Here is a 19,882-nt window from a genome sequence, read left to right as displayed (position 1 = left end):
TTTTAACTCAATTATCTAATTACATATTTTTGATGTTTTTGGAAATTAATAATCAATGTATCCTTTAAACAATTTGACACCAGTTAAAGCAGCAAAATGAACGGATTTTCTTTTTTCCTTTTACCAATAAAACGGATTTCAGTATAAAAAAAACAGATAGAAATTCAAATAAATTTTAAAATGTTTACTTGTATGGCCCATCACTTGAACTTCTGCCAAACTGAGAAAACCTTTTCCGCCTCTCAAAATTTTCACATAGCGGCCTGAGATTGGAGTCTTGCATGTTAACACTATGACTTGTCCATTTTTACCAGGTCCTTTAAAATTACTGCAATGTTTCATCTTATTCAGATTTACGCCAACTGTAACCGCTATATTCTTCAGCCTATTACCTAAAAAGATATCAATATCAAGAGTATATACATTGTTCTTCAATCTTCAATCAGTCTGTGCCAATCATCATATCACCGATTGTAATCAAAATAGTTATTACACTTTTTGTATTGACACAAATTTTAATTCAAAACAAGTTTTCCTTTTTTTCGTTAAGATATACATGTCTTTTGTGTTCATCAACCAGAAAATAAGACTCGAAAAAGCTCGACTCGATCACCAGATGATGATCTGGTAGATTTCTCTCATGTTTTATTTGAAAAAAAATCAACAGATATACCTAGAGATCGTTCTGGATTTTACAGGTACATTATTCACAATGTAGGTTGATAATTTACCTAAACTTTTTTTTCCGATAAAAGGATTATTTATTAAATGATATGAAGCTGTTTTCCAAAGATACTTAAATTAATTTAGTTAATTGATATTATCATATGAATATGTCCAAAATAGTATAATATTTGAAAAATTATGTAAAAATTAACACTCTTATCTATCACAGGTCAATTCATTTTGAATCTTATCACGAGTGCAGTTTTTTTCTGACTCCTTACCACAGCAATTTTTTCTGTTAATTATATTGATCTGCTTTACGCTGACAGTTTTCCCCAAATCAACACTCCAATATGGATTTTTCTGGTTCTTTGTGTGTGTAAACGTGTTTTCCACTCCATCGACTGCCTTTGAAGCAGCAAATCTTGAACTGTGTGTTGAACTCTGTGATGCTTTTCTTCGAAGGGCATAGTTAGTTCCTGTAAGAAATTAATACATAATACATTTACACATTAACATTTGCATATTAATTCCAGTTGAGAAAGTATTTCAGAATTTTCATTATCATGATTTCAAGAGTTTCTGGTGACAGGAAAGCTGTACAACCAAGAATACCAATTGGTGAAGTTGAAATCATCCGTTCGAAAGATAAAGACCGCACCAAGTGTTTATTGGTTGATCGTCATTGAATATCTGTTTCAAAGATGAGGACGGATGTTTCGATTGTCGTAACCATTTTACCGTCCTCTTTCACAGAACGTGACCTACCGAAATAAACTTATTACTGGTTTAGTACTTACACAAACAATACGACTGGTGCCCCATTTGGTTTAGGATTTGTCTATTTTTTTTAGAATCTGATATCCTCCACCCCTATTTTTTGTTTTAGCATCGTGTTAGTCATTCTCGTTTCTTTATGGGTTTTTTTTGTATGCTGTTTGTATTTTGATCCTTCATAGTTGCCTTTATTTACACAAGCCAATATAATATAAAATATAATTCATTTTTGCATAATTGTTCATTGTTAATTTGATTACTATAAGAGTAATATTTACAGACAGAACTGATGATAAGCGTTGATTTATATTTTATGCACGCTTACTATTAAAAAAATACTTGATGGAATTGTATCAAATGATTCTGTGATCATTTTTTTTCAGCATATGAGAATGTATCTTTTATTCTTCAAAAAAAATCGTTCTGCCTGTGATCAAGTTAAAAACCTGGTGATAGTTGTTTTACTACGTCTGTTAATTGAGTTAAGCCATTTCAATTGATATTTTAAAGTGTGTTTCTATGTTGTGATGTTACGCTATTGTTTCAGATAAGGGTGAAGTCAGTAGTCTGATATTCAGTAGTTTCTTGACGTGGTTCATTACTATTTCTCGTTTCTGTTTTATATACATTCGACCGATTGTTTTCCCGTTTGAATGGTTTCACAATAGTTCTTTTGGGGCCCTTTATAGCTTACTGTTCGGTGTGAGTCAAGTCTCCGTGTTGAAGATCGTACTCTGACCTATAATGGTTCACTTTTATAAATTGTGACTTGGATGGAGAGTTGTCTCATTGGCACTCATATCAGAGTTCTTATATCTATTATAAGCCATTTGTTAACAATGTACATTAAAGTTTACGGAAATTCTGAAGAACATCAAAACGTTGGCTGGCAAAAAATAATGATCGATAGTTATAAGATAAACTATATGATAATTTTTACATATACTTTGTTTTTTAGTAAATACAAGAAAAGAAAAAAGCTTATTTGCTATACATTCATTAATCAAAGTAAAATTATCTCCCCTTATATGTCTTCTTTGAAGAAAATAATATTGAATCAAACGGTTGCCAAAAAAAACGGGCGTAAAAATAAGGTAAAAGACATAATTTTCTTTATCGATCGAAAAGTTTCAAAAATGAATTAAATTCCTCCTTCAAAGTACTAGTCTGGAACTTAAATACACGGCCCTGTAAAGGTGTTTTTTTTTTGTTTGTTAATTTAATTATCAACAGGGTTGGCAAAACACGGGTTTATTGAGTACTGCCCAGCTCAGTGGTGATTTCTTGGAAGACACAAGCTTTACAGGGTTTTAGCGGATATGACTGGCCAATACTGGATAATATAAAAAGCTGGCCATAATTCAAAAGAGGATTAAGTGATCAATCACAAATGCAATACATTCAAGACATTCAGTGCAATAGACAGGTGATAAAATAGTTATCAAAGGTACCAGGCTTATAATTTGATACGCCAAACGCGCGTTCCGTCTGCATAAGACTCATCAGTGAAGATCAGATCAAAATTATAAAAAAAGCCAAAAACTCCAAAAGGTTGTGTCAAATGCGGCTAAGGTAATCTATGCCTTGGATAAGAAAATCCTTAGTATTTCGAATAATTCATAATTTCAAACAGTAAATTTATAAAAATGACCACATAATTGATATTCATGTCAACACCGAAGTGTAAAAGAGTATAAACACAAAAATACTCCGTGTAATACTAGCGTCGCACATCCGTCTAGCACCGACGTTCGCCGGACGTGGTAAAAAAGCAATTTACGCTGCCAATACGCTAGTAATTTTAGACTCATTCAAATTGTCAATTATATCTGTATCGTGTGCGCAACGAGCTTTAAGAGTGTTCAGTGCGTACGAGAAGCGTACATAAGCGTTTATATGGTGTTCAAGTAACGTATGTTTGCGTATGTCTGGCGTTTGTCTAACGTAGTTGACAAGAAAGGCTACAAAGGAAAAACGTTCATTAAAATTATTTGAGACGTGTCCAGGTCGTATCTGGAACGATTATCCGATATTATGGGGTGTTTGTTACAAACACGCTCCGCATACGTCCGAGTAAAAGTCGAACGTTATTGAGGCGTATACAAAAGAGGGACGAACGATACCAAAGGGAGAGTCAAACTCATAAATCGAAAATAATTTGACAACGCCATAGCTAAAAATGAAAAAGACAAACAGACAAACAATAGTTCACATGACACAACATAGAAAACTAAAGAATAAACAACACGAACCCCACCAAAAACTAGGGGTGATCTCAGGTGCTCCGGAAGGGTAAGCAGATCCTGTTCCACATGTGACACCCGTCGTGTTGCTTATATGATAAAACATCCGGTAAATAGTCTAATTCGGTAGGTTACATTCATGAAAGGGAAGGGGATTGTAGTTACGACGTAAGGAACATATCCGATATCATTTGTGAAACGGTTATTCCATAACGGTCAACCAACTCGTGATGGCGTCCGTAAAATTTACCAAGGGATGATTTCAACTTCACCATTTGGAACTCTTGGTTTAATAGCTTCTTTGTGAGCAGCAACCCTCTATTACCAAAAAAAATGATAGGGAATGCAGGCACGGGAATATCGTATCAATTGGGAGATATATACCCCGTATGCAGGTGCTGCTGGAATGTTCTACTTAGAAATGGAAAGGTCACAATTGGAAAGCTGAAATCATCTCTTTTGCCGTAAAGTTTGGTTTTCAACCGACCTTCATTGTCAATTTCTAGATGTAGGTCAAGATATGAGGCCGACTTAATTGTATCTGTGTATCCTTTATCTATTGTTCGATGGGATAGATGAGTTCCAGATAGTCACCAAATTTTAAACATTTAGTGAAAGAACATCATCTATATAGCGCAAAGTAGAGTTAAAGGATATCGCTAACTTCTTATCTTTCTAAGAAGTTCCTGCATGAAGTCACGTCTTCTAAACGTGTCTCAAACTTATCTGTAGCGTTTTCAACGCGCTTGTATCGTGTATATATACTCATCAAACGAATGGATAACAAATGTCATATTCCTGACTTGGTACAGACATTTTTTTATGTAGAAAATTGTGGATTGAACCTGGATTAATAGCGCTAAACCTCTCACTTGTATGACATCAATTTTATTATTTTTACGTGAACAAAACAGACATAATAGGTAAAATAGTCAAACTATGTGTCACAATCTCATAAAAAAAACAAATATTTATCAAAAAAAGCACAAAAAGCATCTATCAAATATTTATTGCTTCTCATGTTTGATATCAGAAAATGTAAACGTCACATAGGAAGAAAAATATAATAGTTGTGTCGTTGAATGTATGAAAAGTTAACCAATTCTGTTCGCATGTTTCGGGTTCTGCTTTGCACCTTCTGGTTTTGCCTGTGTTCAATCTATTACAGTGTGGTTTGCAATTATGCAGGTGAAATTTTAGGGTTAGGGTTATTCAGTACTTCATTGTTTAAAAAAATGCAGTTTAAAAGATAAATTGATAACGTCATTTTAAGTTTTCAGATCAAGTGATACTGTATACACTAAAAACTCGATTTCTCCTTACCAATGTATGTGTCACCGTCAAAAGCAATGACTTCCTGTAACCTACTAGTGTATACGCAAAAAAGTAAAACCACAAAAATACTGAACTCCGAGAAAAACTCAAAACGGAAAGTCCCGAATTAAATAACAAAATCAAATGATTAAGACATCAAACTAATGGACAACAACTGCAATATTCCCGACTTGGTACAGGCATTTCAAATGTAGAAAATGGTGGATTGAATCTGGTTTTATAGCGCTAACCCTTTAATATGTACGAGTCGACAGTCTCATTAAATTCAAATATATTGACAACGATGCATGAACAAAATGTGACAAATATTGGAACAACAACAACACGAACACCACAAAAACTGTAGGTTATTGCAGGTTCTTCGGAAGGGTATGCCGATCCTGTTCCACCTGTCGTGTTTCTCATATAATTACAATTTCAAAGCGGGTAAATAGTCTAATTCGGTAAGTCACATTCGAAAAAGGGAAGGGGATGGTAGTTACGCCTAACTACTAACGGATTATTGAACTATTTTCTCATATGCTATAAAATACAATGTAATTTTTTTTGTCTTTTATAATGGACATGATAAAACTTTACTCATTCCAAGTGTTCCTTTATTTGAAACAGAAATAATCTCTGTTAAATTTTTTTGGAAAAGCGCACATTTAACAAAGACTAAGAGGGGAAACACAATTATGTTAATTATAGCTTGCTGTTCGTGTGAGCCAAAGCTCCATATTGAAGGCCGTACCTTGACCTGTAATGGTTTACTGTTATAAATCGTTTCTTGGATGGAGAGTTGTCTCATTGGCAATCCTACCACATCTTCTTATAAATATGTACACTGATTTTTTTTTCTTCAAATTGTTTTATATTTGCTTCATATTGCTTAAACATGGACAGGTCGTTACATAGCTTGAATGTTTGAATTACAAATTCTTTTCTAACGTTAATTTTTAGATAGTTTATGATATTCTATTGCATAACATATTACTATAGTTATGGAATTTTCAACAATACATTTTTTAATGAAGCCGGTCTTTCATTTTAACTCAGCAGTTGTAGCTTCATTTGTGATAAAATTATTTTCAAAAGATATGTTTTTTTAGTATAAGAAATCAAGTGAAACTGAAAGCTATTGCTCAGTGATGATACCTCCGCCGCAAGTGGATAATTTTAAAAGTGTAAAAATATGTAAGTGTTCGATAAACAGGAAGTTGCTGAGGGATGTATCTGAAAACAGTACAGCTTATATAAACCCTGAAACCAATTTTCAGAAATCCTTGAATTGTAGTTCCTGAGAAAATGCGGTGAAAATATCAATGGGACGGAAGGACTGACAGACTGACGGATGGATGGACGGACAGAGGTATAACAGTATACCCCCTTTTTTAAGCGGGGTATAATAAGAGAAAAAATTTCAATATAAATAATTTTTTATTTGCAATTTTCACAACATTCGATCAAATCGTCGTGTTCAATGCACTTAAATCGTGCTATCTTGTAGATTTATTGGGATCACATATATCTCTGTCCATGTAACTTTCCTTTGAATTTGACTCAGTGACTTAAGTCCGTATTAGAATCATGCAAAATTCGTTTCATTGGTAGAAAGCCTACAAAAAAAATAATATCTTATTTAGGATATAAAAATTTAATGAAATTCATATATAGTTTTTGGATATGGAAATTATCAGGTGAGTATTAATTCTTTAAAATGCATTTTGAATATCATTAGTAGGAAGATAACTTTGAATCATATAGAAAATATTTCTAAAATGTATGTTGTTATTTAGCCTCATAAGACGGTAAACGGAACATATTACTTTTTTAGCTAAATGTCCCTCATATTACACAACTGGTTGACAAAAATACACATTTTGAGCCTTTCGTGATATCACAAATTTAGATTTTGCATGATTCTCATCTGGACTACCACTTAATTCTTAAAGTTAAATTGTTTATTCTTATTGATTTATAATATATATTTGTTTTTTTTCTTCAACTTCTAATCTGCGTTATTTCGCTTTGATATTATTCACGTTCCTTATTAAAATATAAAACGTCACTATCAGAATGAATTTCTAAGCTTGGTCAGAAAAATCAGTGCATCACAACGACTCGTTATCAACCGATTTTAGTGTTCTACGAATGATCGGCGTAATCATTAGAAGGCTGAACGATCCTTTAGCTACCAACGTATGTCTTATGTTTCAAAAGAATTAGTTACAGATATTCAGCGAAAAGCAGGCAATTTCAATGTTAGTTTCTCTTTTTGTCTGTGTATCTGAATATTTCAAAATTCTTTAGAATCTTATTTTGTGTAAACTTCACTGTGAAGTATCGGTACTAAAGATGATACAAAGGTAAAAACAATTTTTCTGAATGAAAATCTTAACCTATTCATCTCTCCTATTTCCCAATAAAAAAATGGCAGAAAACTCCCACCTTCAGTACGACAGATTACAAATATATGTTGCACAATTGGTTTAATATCTCTCAAACTTTTCAATGTACAAAATAAAGAAATAATTCAGTAATGAACTTAAAACCGCAAAATATATTTATCAAAACAACTCGTTAGGAAATGATTGAAAACTAACAAAAACAAATCTGATATTCTCTTCAATGGGCGGTACACCTAAAGTACTTATAATAATTTGGCAAAATAAAGTTAGGAAAAAAATATTTTAATATCCCCTTTTCCTTGCTTTCTTACAAATTAAGCCGACTGTTTGTGTCGTATAGGTGCATATGTATGTAATCAGCACATATCTATCAAAAAATCATATTTTTTTAAGACATTGCATCAAAACGTTCCTGCGAAAAAGAAGTGCTTGCAAACTTTACAATAATTGCTGGACCATTGGCCTGTCTGGATGTGACAAAATGGACGGTCAAGTAGAAAATAGCCATAAAAACATGTAAAAAAATAATCTTGATATTCTTATAATTTTTCTTTTACAAAAATACTAAACTAAGAAGAAAATTAAGAAAGAAAAGGCCTGAATCAAATGGCAAAATCAAAACATGACACATTTAAAACGAATGGACAACGCCTGTCATATTATTGACTTGGTAGATGAATTTTCATAGGTAGAAAATGGTGGATTACACCTGGTTTCAAAGCGCTTAACCGCTCACTTTTATAACAGTCGCATCAAATTCCATTATATTGACAATGCTATGTTAACAAAACAATATTTAAAAAAATAAAACACTTTGAAAGCTAAATTAGTCATCTGCTGTCTCTATATAAATTTTATGGCACAATAACTTTCATGTTAGAAATATCCACCATGGCAAAATAACCGAAAATTGATTCTGCATCGAAACACTTCTTTTAGTGATCAAAGAGAATTCTATGAGATAGAATTTTGATATAAAATATGAGAAGAAAGGTTTTAAAATGTGATTTAATAAAAGAAAAGGAGAAAAGGTGTCACCGACAAGAACCTACAAGTAAAATTCAATCCTATATAAAAAATAATACTGTTTGAGTAAACTCCTCTTCAATGTTACGGGTGACAATTTGATTAAAAAAACACAAATATTTGGTATTTATAAAATCAGTCTACATAATGCAATAATCACGTTACTTTCTTTATTCAAACAAACAAGCTAACACATAATTGACAATCTGTATCAAAGCTACTAGTTTCAAGCAAAGATCTAGAAAGATTGTGAACTACGCTTTTTCAACCCAAGATGTGGGTATACAGTTAAAATGTAATCTAACGCAATTAAGGAATACAGTAACTCAAAATTTTTAAAAAATCGATAAAAAAAAATCCTACTCATTTGCTGACTTGAAATCTCATAAGTGCGGTCATTTACTGTCGATTTACCATAATTTTTTTTATCAGTGTCAATATCTTGTGTTAAGCTAAAAGAAATATACAAACAAGTGCTTTAGACCAAGTCATATTATTGGCACAACTTTTTTCGGCATTTTGGGGATTCCAATACTTTTCAACGTCGTCTTTGATTTAGTTTTAAATACAAAGTATCTTTTTTATTTGGACGCAACTGTTTATGATTATACAAACAAAACGCGCGATACACGGAAACGAATCTCGCCCTTCCAGAAAAGCTAGTTTGATTAGATATTACGTTTAAAGTAAATATTTAGGTTCAAACTACAGCTTAAACTAATGAACCTTAACGATAAATATCTCTAATATTTTGATGACACATGCATTATTTCTGAAATACATATCAAACATTTGATATCTTAAAGTATATGGAGCTTATTAAGGACAAAACAATCGTATTTCAGGTAGAGATCTAAAACGTCTTAGAACAGTGTTAACTCCAGGGAGTATTACTTATTATTCTTTTTAATATTTAAATTCTCTTTGGGAACAACTGCTTTTGGAGGCAGGTCAAAATAAAGCAAATGAAAACGGAGGAATCGGACCAATCCATTTTAATAATGGTTTGGAAAACAAGTGTTTTATCCTATGTTTTTACATGTAAAATATAAATCAATAGTATTTTTACACTGGTGCTGTTCTTGTTATTCATATTGTACATTCATAGAAAAATCCAATTTTTTGTATGTATACATATAGAATCTTGACGAATGTATGTTGCACCGTTTCTTCAATGTATTTCAAACTACTTTTTGCAACAAAAAAGTAGAAAGAAGTTCTGGTAAATTGAAATACTTCTTTTTATTGATATTGAAGGAATTAAACGACATCAATGCCAGTCTCCAAATATTAAACATCAGCAATCATATTTACCTTTTTGCATCATTTTCGTATGCTATCATTAGAGTAAAAATGTTTCAGTGTTAAATTTTGTAAGTTAACACGCAATCTCGAAATTTGAAATGTTTCTTCAAAATCGATGTTTTGTTGGTAGGTTTTAAGTCAAAATCCTTCAAGTGTACGAAAATTGGTTAAATGATAGAACTTTATATCTCACATTTTGGTTATCCAGGTTTTACTTTTACCCCTAAAATCAAGTGGCAATAATTCTAAACTTTTTAAAATGTATTAAATTAATTACAAATAAATTCATGATTTTTCTAATTTCATGAAATATGACTCAAACTGGATTTAACATCCAAATCATTTGTTTAATAGACAAAACACAAGGAATTAACTTTCAATGCAGTGTTGATTTTTTCATATCAAACCTATTTTGATCTAGTAATTTAATTTCAAACTAAACAAATAGATCATATTTATGAATAATAGTTGATTTGATGATAAAAACTTATATCTTACCTATGGGTTTTGCAGGTTTTACTTTTTTCCCTAAAATTAAAAAGGAATAATTTTAAAAAAATTAAAAATGCATACAAATAATTACAAATAAATTGATGACTTTTTAATTTCATGCGATCTGACTCAACTTGGATAATAACCTTCAGTTCATATGTAGACTTGTTCGTTAATGTGATTTTTAATGTTTCTCGTTTTTCGTTTGTAATATAGAGGAGACCATTGGTTTTCCCGTTTTAATTGTTTTACACTTGAATTTTTTTTTAATTGCAAGCAATCTGACTGAGATTGGAGTATAACCTTCAATCCATATGTAGACAAAAACAAGGAATTTACTATATGTATGCAACATTCCTTTTTGTGTGATAAATATTTTAATATCAAACCCATTTTTATTATGTAATTTCTTTTGAAAAATTACCTGGCCTAAAAAAATTTGTGTTGCTATAGTGCTTAACACGATTTTTAAGGTAGCCGGAATTGACCTTAGAACGATAGTATTGACTTTTGATGTCCAAAAATAGGCAGATCGAACATATTTTGACTTTATTTGCTGACTTTTTACGTTTGGGATAAATTGAAACTATGAAATTGATTATTTCAATGAGAATGAAATTTTTCTTTTTTTTGTTAAGATATTAAACAATAACGTTTACCTGGCGTACCCGTACGTTAAATGTATTTCGGCATTTCTCTTCGAAAAATGACCTTTTAATGGAATAAAACGTCTTATTCGTAAACTTTCTCTTTTTTCTCCTCAATAGGTCATTAAAAAAATATCTGTTAATTATGTGGAGAATTTTGTGAAAATGTAGGATTTGGCGATTCTAACCTTTCATACCTTTTGTTTCATTGATAAAACATGATATGGACTTGTCCAGTGCCTAGTTTAGAGGTCGTTTAAGTTACTGTACACATTCTGTACGTTTTGATTTAATCAATATAAATGGATGAAAAGCATAACCAGTTTAAAGGTAAACTAACTATAAGTTAATCCAATCAAATTGTGTAAGATTCAATAAAATAAGCGGTCCACATCAGGATAAGTAATGGGGGTACACTGGGTGGGGAGAAAATGAAAAATATTTTAAGGGATTTTTTTCGCAAAAACGAATAAAATATGTCAAACAAAAGTTTTGTTATAATTTTAACAACATGTTCTGTATTGATATACGTTTCTAATCTTTAATTTGTGTACTTAAGGCAGTAGAAAGTTTAGGCTTCAAAAGTCTACAAAAATGACTTTCACAGAATGTTCACCCATTCAAAACAATTATTGTTTCATAAATGATACGAAGATACATTGGCGAATAATTTCTTAAAAGACTGCAAAAAAAATCATTCTGATTGGTATAGTGGTATTGTCAAGTACGTTAGCATGAACAGTGGTATAGCAAGCATCGAATTCCCTTACTATCAGATTATTACATGGCTTTTTTCATATTAGATGTATTTTCAAGCCCAAGTTTCAATATCAGCCAAAGAGCCGATGATATTGACCGAGGGCTGATAAAACATCTGATATAAAAAATGACATGCTATGATCTTTATATCATATGCTTCAAAAATGGAGAAAAAAAAACAGTTTATACATACATTATGTACATGTAAATCATTTTTAGTTTGTTCTCACGTAAAAGTCCAAAAAGTGAAAATGTTTACTGACCTCCGACGCCAAATGTAGTGCATCCGATATGGAAATTTCTAACAAGTGTCTAAACAGAGGGGGGAAACAACAGCATGATATATTTTTATATTGACGAAAGAAAAAATAATCAACAAAACCTAATGCACTGTTTGGAAATTAACATTTGTAAAGTAACTTTGTAAATTATGCTGGAAATTTTTTAAAGTGCATTTATTAAAAACATTTTTTTTTTTTGCATTTTTCATAATATATTATCCTGTATCGTAATAATAGATGTATACCCTACTTCAATTGTAATGTTTTTCACTGAAAACGTATCAATGAGGTTTATTTTCCGGAATTAGCAGAGTATCGCCGGAATGCCATGTGATAACGTTACGGAAAGGCATGTGATAACAATCGAAGCATGTGATAAACTTTTCATATCAGCCCACTAAACACCATTTCGGAAAAATATGGAATTCACGTTAATTTTATGCTATTATCATACTGTAAAACATATATGTTATTTCCTCTAAGTATATGATAAAAAAAAATTAACACACACTATAGTTCTGTCTTTTTAAATTTTTTAACGTGTGACCAATATTGTCTTTCTGATACAGAATAACAGTAAAAATAGCCGTAAGTTGATCCTATGATAGAAACAAGTATCTTACCTTTTGGTTTTGCAGGAATTACTTTTTTTCCTAAAATTTAAGAGCAATGATTTTACGTGCATGTGGATTTTACATTGTCAGGTGTTCATATTTTATTTGTGCGTGCAAAAACTAGCAGACAATTAAAACTCAGCAGATTGGCTTTAAAGCATGATTTTTTTTATAAATACTTGCAATTATGTTGATATTGTTGTCATTGTTTCGCTTAATGTGATAATTAAGTAATTAAAACATTGAAGAAGAACATTGTTACACGAACGATTTATTTATATGTGATTTTTCAGATTTTACATGAGTGTCTGAAATTAAAAACATGAAGTAAGAATATTTGATTCATTGTGCAAATACTGTACGCAATATTTCAAATAAACATATTTCAAAATAAATTGTTAAAGCTTTCAACGTTATTGGTTAAAGTGTTCCCTTTTTTGTAAGTTATTAAATTGATGTAAAGCATTGATTGGGGTCATACGCAAGCTTTCTAATAATATAATATTTGTATCGAATTTTATCTAATGCTGTCATGATCATTTTATTTCTCAACACATGCTAATCAAGGTATCTTCTATTTTTCTTCAGATACATCTGTTCTACCTCTGTAATCAATTTATAAATCGCTTCACTGAGCGCAGCTGCATACGAACGCAGAGGTCCAACTCCGAATATCTAGGGCAAAATGGACATAATATTCCTGCTTGATACAGGTCTGAATTTAGATTGTAATTAAACATTTTACACATCATATGTTTCTGACAATTAATAACTGTAGTCAAAGAACTTAGAATTAGTTATTTTATTTGAATTTATATTCATTTTTTTGCTTTTGTGTAATACACTGTGCTGTTGCGAATTAACCCCCCCCCCCCCCCCTCCTAAAAATTATATATAGTATAGTATATAGGCATATTTAAGTTGAAAGATCAAAAATAATGTCATACAATTGTGAAACTTCAAGTCAAATAGACAAAATGATCTAAATATCTAATCTATACAGCCTCGACCATAAATAACTGTTGTTTCTTTTTAATCTTCAATAAGAAATGAAATAAAACAAATGTTTGCGTTATTAAAAAAAGGACAGGGCGGGGATGGAGGTAAAAGAAAAAAATTTGGGGCGGAGGTCAATACGCACAAGTAAAGTGTATCCCACTAAAACAAGAAAGAAAAAAATGTTTGCGTTAAGCGCAAAGGTTTGCGTTATTTCGCAAAGATTTGCGTCATAACCCAATAGGTTTGCGCTATAACGCAAAAGTTTGCGCTATATAGCATAGGTTTGCGTTATAACGAAAATGTTTGAGTTATAACGCTAAATGTTTGAGTTATAACGCAAATGTTGGAGTTATAACGCTAAATGTTTGAGTTATAACGCAAATGTTTGAGTTATAACGCAAAGGTGTGCGTTATTCCACAAATTTTGGTTTGCGTTATAACTCAAAGATTTGCGTTATAACCCAAAGACAGTAAAGAACATTCTTTAAAAAACTGTGTAACGCTAATACGCTTCCGTACACAACAACATTTCTTTATACATAATTTAAAATCAATGTAAGGGAGGTAATCCAAGCATACACAGCATTGTACATTTAATGTGTTTGATAAACTCCCTTACATTACTTTAAAATTGTCTTAATTGTCTATTAACCAGGAAACCTTTCTTTTCCCCTTATATGCACCTTATTCCTAAATGGTTTGAAATATAAACACCGATTGTCAATCCTAACCATCCCTATGTGGCATGGAAACTTGCAGTACAATTTCAGAGGGATCCATATAATTTACCTCAAGTTATTGTCTAGAAACAAGAAAAAAATGATTATTTTTGGCCCCATTTTCACCCCTAATTCCTGAACGTTTTTGACAATTAATCCCAAAATTCAATCCCAGCCTTTCGTTTGTAGTGTTGTGCAGTGCATTACAATAAAAGAAAGATTCATACACTTAAACACAAGTTATTGTCTGGAAACTAGAAAAATGCTTATTTGGAACCCTTTTTAGGGCCCCTAATTCCTAAACTGTTGGGACCATAACCCCCAAAATCAATCACAACCTTCCTTTTGTGATTTCAAACCTTGCGAGTAAATTTCATAGAGATCCATTCATTTTTACTAAAGTTATTGTCCGGAATCTAAGTGGTTCTGTACGACGACGACTACGACGACATGATACCAATATACTACCGCAAAAAGGACAAGGTTCACTTATGGCACAATATGGCCTATAATATCAACTTTATCATTAAACACCAAAAAGGTCATTATTTGGTTCGTTAATTGGTCTTTTTTTAGCCTTAACGCTAAATAATTCAGTCTTGTCATAAAAGTTCACAATATTCTCCAAAGTAAGCCGATTTTGGCTTTTCAAAATATGATGATTTTGTGCAATTTCCCGACCTAAAAGCTTGGGAAAACCTTGGCCGCCACCTACGATCCGAAATGTTCTGTAACCAAAAGATTCTAATTTTGATATGGAATCCATCAATATAAAGACTTTGAATCGTGGATGGCGGCCGAGCTTAATTATGCAAAAAACAATTACAATAATTAAAAAAAATACCAATATTTACCTGAAAATACACATAATGTTCATTTAAGGTGTCATAGCTTCATAAGTTTTCAAAGAAGGTGCAAAAAAATATATTTTTGTCTTTATAGTACAATCACAAATATTTCTATGTGAAATTTGTAATTTTGTTGGCCAAATTTTAAAAAACATAAAAAAAATTAGGGCCAATTTCAACCCTTCGTGAACCTTCTCCTTTGTTGTCGTATAAAAACTTACTTATAAGGAAACTGTTGACTATAGTTTTTTTAATTAGTAAAATGGAGAACAAAAATGTTTACAAGTAGCAAATAGGCCCTATGTACATAACCATTTATTGACGATTCAAATAACATCAAAATGTTGCCTGGCATTTGAATATCACAATAAAATAAAAGAGGTAAAAACAGACCAATCAGAACCAAATATGATCGGATGGTAGGTGACAGACAGGCTATTTTGATTTCTTTCGATTTCTATAATATTTGAAACTAAATAAATAAAACTTATTTGTTATTGCATTTGGTAAAGATATGTTTTTCCTAACCAATATGCATTTTTTATCTTCTTTGTTGCTAGTTCTGTTTTTGTATGTGTTATATTCTTTTCTTTTTGTTACTACATTTTTTTAACGCATGTGTAATATATTATATAGTCGTTTTTGGTACAACATAGCTGTAATGAACAAAAGTTGATTCAATGATAGAAATTAATATCTTACCTTTTGGTTTTGCCGGATTCACCTTTTTCCCTAAAATCAAAGATCAATAGTTCTAAATTTTTCAAAATGAATACAAATAATTACAAATTTATTCATGATTTTTTTAATTTCATGCTATCTCACTCAACTTGGAATATAACCTTCAATTCATATTTGCACAAAAACTCAGAATTTACTATCTATGCAACATTTTTTTACTGCGTGATAAACATTTCATAGCAAACCTATTTTCATTCTGTAATTTCTTTAGGAAACTAAACAAATGATTACTGGATAAAAAAAAATCAATGACATCAGCTGGCCTAAAAGAATATGAGTCGCTAGTTATGTCTTCTTTTTGTTATATTTAATTCTTCAAATTCTTAACGTGTGAACAATATTGTATTTTTCCTACAGAATTATGAAACTAGTATCTTACCTTTTGGTTTTGCTAGAATTACTTTTTGATTTACTTTTTTCCCTAAAATATAACAGCAATGATGTTTTACGTGCATGCAGATTTTTCAATATCATGTTTTCATATCTATATTGTGCGTGCAAAAATTAGCAAATAATTAATACTACACAGATTGGAGTTAAAACATGATTTTTTTTTTATAAATACATGAAGCCATATTCAAGTTTTCGTCTGAACTGTTAGACACTTGTTATTTTGGGATCTTTCATAGTTTACTATGGTATTGGTTTTTCTCATTGTTGAAGGACGTACGGAAATTTTTAGTTGTTTACTTCTATAGTTGTTCTTTGCTCTGCCCTGGGAAATTGTTTCTTCTGTAATCATATATATACCACATCTTCTAAATGATATTTTACATACATAAATAAACTCATCATAGATTCCAGGACTAAATTTTATATTTACGCCAGACGCGCGTTTCGTCTACAAAAGACTCATCAGTGACGCTCGAATCAACAAAAGTTGAAAAAAAAGCCAAATAAAGTACGAAGTTGAAGAGCATTGAGATCCAAAATTCCTAAAAGTGTTGCCAAATACAGCTAAGATAATCTATGCCTGAGGTAGAAAAGCCTTAGTATTTAAAACTATTCAAAAATACAACATACATTTTTTATACTGTCCGTTCGTTAAGGCATGTCAAGTAAAATGTCTTTTAAGTGTCATCCAATTGGGTCACATAATTAAAGATTTTAAATTTAGACTTCTTTTTTGTACTTTAGCAGTTTCCATGGCAACGGTAGCCATCTTGAAAATGCAATACCCGATTTAAAATCTGCTCTTGCTGGCTAACATTGTGGTGTAGTTCTAATTTCAAATTCCATGATAAAAGCTTGACAAATGTGGAATAAAAAATAATAAGAAAAAAAGAAACAAACAATTACAATATGTCACCCCAAATCCGATGAGGATGCCGTATATCTTTTTTCTTCATATTCTATAAATTGGATTTTATAAACCCTATTATTATAATTGTTCTGTTCATTTTGTGAATACACCGCTTTGGAGTTCTTGGAATTACTGCAATGAGATATATCTATGCTGATCCATCGTTTTCTATGTTTATCGACGACCTTCAATTTGCCAAAATAACAAAACACAAAATACTAACTAACAACTAAGAAATATAAACAAATAAAACACACCACTTTATTTAAAGCATTATATAATCAATAAAGCTTGCAGTTAGCCAACATCAACAATTATACTTACTTCTTGGTTTATGTACTTTTAATTTCGGCACTGCAATATATAACATAGTACTTAAAGGTGAATTTTTAAACCTGATCTGAATAGGATATGATAATTTAAGACAACATGTTTTTTTGCACATTCAGGACGGTCACATTTTAAAAAGAAATCGAGACCTACGACAATAGAAACTATTCATCTTTTAATATGTATTATTCTCTAAAAGCCATCTAGATATATATAAATAAAAAAAACTAGATCAATGAAACTGGCATATGCAGTAACAATCCTCATTTAATATTCAAATTGTATACATGTTGTCATAAAGATAATGTGTAATCTCAAGACACTTAATGGACATGAATAATATTTACCTTTTGCATAACTTTATTTTTGGTAATTAAACATTAAATGCACTTCACCAAATAGAATTATTAAAAAATAAATAATTAACGATTTTATAAAAATATCTAGCCATCAAAGACCCATAAATATCCATTTTGATCCATGTCATCGTTTAAAATACAACAGACATTCTTATTTCCATATGCACCCCATGATTATCGAAATGAGATCATGATTTTGTGTACAAAGTGAGGGAAAAGCATCATAAAAAATTGGTGTTTTTTTGTTATTGTACTTTCAAATAAAAGTCAAATTCTGTTATGAGTAACACGTTAACATTTTATTTCTTTTCTTTTATGAGTTTGATTCACTTTGTAGAGTAAGAATTCACTACGATATTAAATATTTATGTTGTACCTTTTTCGGTTATGTATTTCGACCTCCACTTCGCAAAATCAAATGACACTAGATTTGAACTTTCTAGCAATAACGGATGGCACATTTTCGAAGGTAACTGCAGCCATTTTGAAAATTCCAAAGTCGAACACCACATTAACATATGCCGTCTAACACTCTTGAAAATTTTATGAAATCTGGTGCATTTTTAATTTTTTTTATCCATAGTAATAGTGAACATTTCCGAAATTCTAAAGACGGGTGGTGCACTTTGTGACAAGCACTGTTATATACCATTAAAGTTTAATTGGGTTTAATGTTATATACTTCAAGAAAATGCAGTCTTGATGTGTTTTCCAGAAGTGTAAACTTACGACCTTTTCCCCTGGACAATGGCGGCCATTTTGGAATTTCTAAATACTGTCCGCTCGTTAAGGCATGTCAAGGAACATGTCTATAAAGTGCAAATGTGCTCTCGCTGGTTAACATTGTGGTGTAGTTCCATTACAATTGGTTCATTCAATTTCAAGATAAAAGCTTGACTAAAAAATGGGAGGGAAAAAGTAATAAAAAGAGAAAAAAAAAAAGAAACAAATAATTACAATATGTCACCCAAAATCCGATGTAGATGCCGTAATGTCTTTTTTCTTCATCTTCTGTAAATTTGATTTTATTAACCCTATAATTATATTATTTACTTCACAAATTTTTTGTAAACATCGCTTTTGAGTACTTGAAATTTACTGCGGTGAGATATAGCTATACTATTGTTTTCTGTGATTATCACCGACCCTCAATTTACCAAAATAACAAATCACATAAATACTAACTAACAACTTAGAAATATGAACAAATAAAACACATCACTTTATATAATGCATTATATAATCAATATAGCTTGCAGTTAGCCAACATCAACTATTAAACTTACTTTTTGGATAATGTACTTTTAATTTCGGCACTGAAATAGATAACAAAGTCCTTAAAAGTGAATTTTTGAACTTCATCTGAATAGGATATGATAATTCAAGACAACTCCTTTTTCAACTGATTTTTATAGTTCGTTCTTATGTTGTACTGTCATACCACTGTCCCAGGTTAGGAGAGGGTTGGGATCCCGCTTACATGTTTAACCCCGCCGCATTATTTATGTATGTGCCTGTCCCAAGTCAGGAGCCTGTGCTCATTGTTGAAGGCCGTACAGTGACCTATAGTTGTTAATGTCTGTGTCATTTTGGTCTTTTGTGGATAGTTGTCTCATTGGAAATCATACCATATCTTCTTTTTTATATTGTTGTTTTATAACTTCAGGACGGTAACATTTTAAAAAGAATTCAAGACTTACGGCAATAGAAACTATTCATGTTTTAATATGTAACATTCTCTACAAGCCTACAAGCATCTCGAATTCATATAAATAAAAATGATCAATGAAACTAGCATATGCAGTAACAATCCTCATTTAACATTGAAAATTGCATACATCTTGTCATAAAGATAATGTGTAAACTCCAGACACTGAATGTACATGAATAATGTTTACCTTTTGGCATAACTTTCTTAATTTATGGTAATTTATTATAAAATGTAGTACGTCAAATAGAATTAATGATAAATAAATATTTACGTTTTATAAAAATTTCTAGTCGAAAAAGACCCATAAATATCCATTTTGACTGATGCCATCGTTTAA

The 19,882-nt window shown here is 31.0% G+C and overlaps 1 protein-coding gene across 1 annotated transcript in view; it reads right to left on the bottom strand.

Annotated features, from left to right (window-relative positions):
- The window catches only part of LOC139523060 (uncharacterized), a 305,106-nt gene that overhangs the window by 181,554 nt on the left and 103,670 nt on the right, over nt 1-19,882 (bottom strand). Inside the window, exons 62-69 of the mRNA XM_071316817.1 lie at nt 19,121-19,150; nt 17,470-17,499; nt 16,222-16,263; nt 15,804-15,833; nt 12,545-12,574; nt 10,241-10,270; nt 948-1,145; nt 189-392 (exon numbers count right to left, since the gene is read on the bottom strand). Coding sequence (XP_071172918.1) covers nt 189-392; nt 948-1,145; nt 10,241-10,270; nt 12,545-12,574; nt 15,804-15,833; nt 16,222-16,263; nt 17,470-17,499; nt 19,121-19,150 — 594 coding nt within the window. The remainder of the gene's footprint in view (nt 1-188; nt 393-947; nt 1,146-10,240; nt 10,271-12,544; nt 12,575-15,803; nt 15,834-16,221; nt 16,264-17,469; nt 17,500-19,120; nt 19,151-19,882) is intronic.

The sequence above is a fragment of the Mytilus edulis genome, chromosome 5, assembly GCF_963676685.1.
Source record: "Mytilus edulis chromosome 5, xbMytEdul2.2, whole genome shotgun sequence".
In the NCBI taxonomy this organism is placed as follows: domain Eukaryota; kingdom Metazoa; phylum Mollusca; class Bivalvia; order Mytilida; family Mytilidae; genus Mytilus; species Mytilus edulis.
Note: the sequence above shows the minus strand (reverse complement) of the source record. Positions and strands in the feature narration are given on the sequence as shown.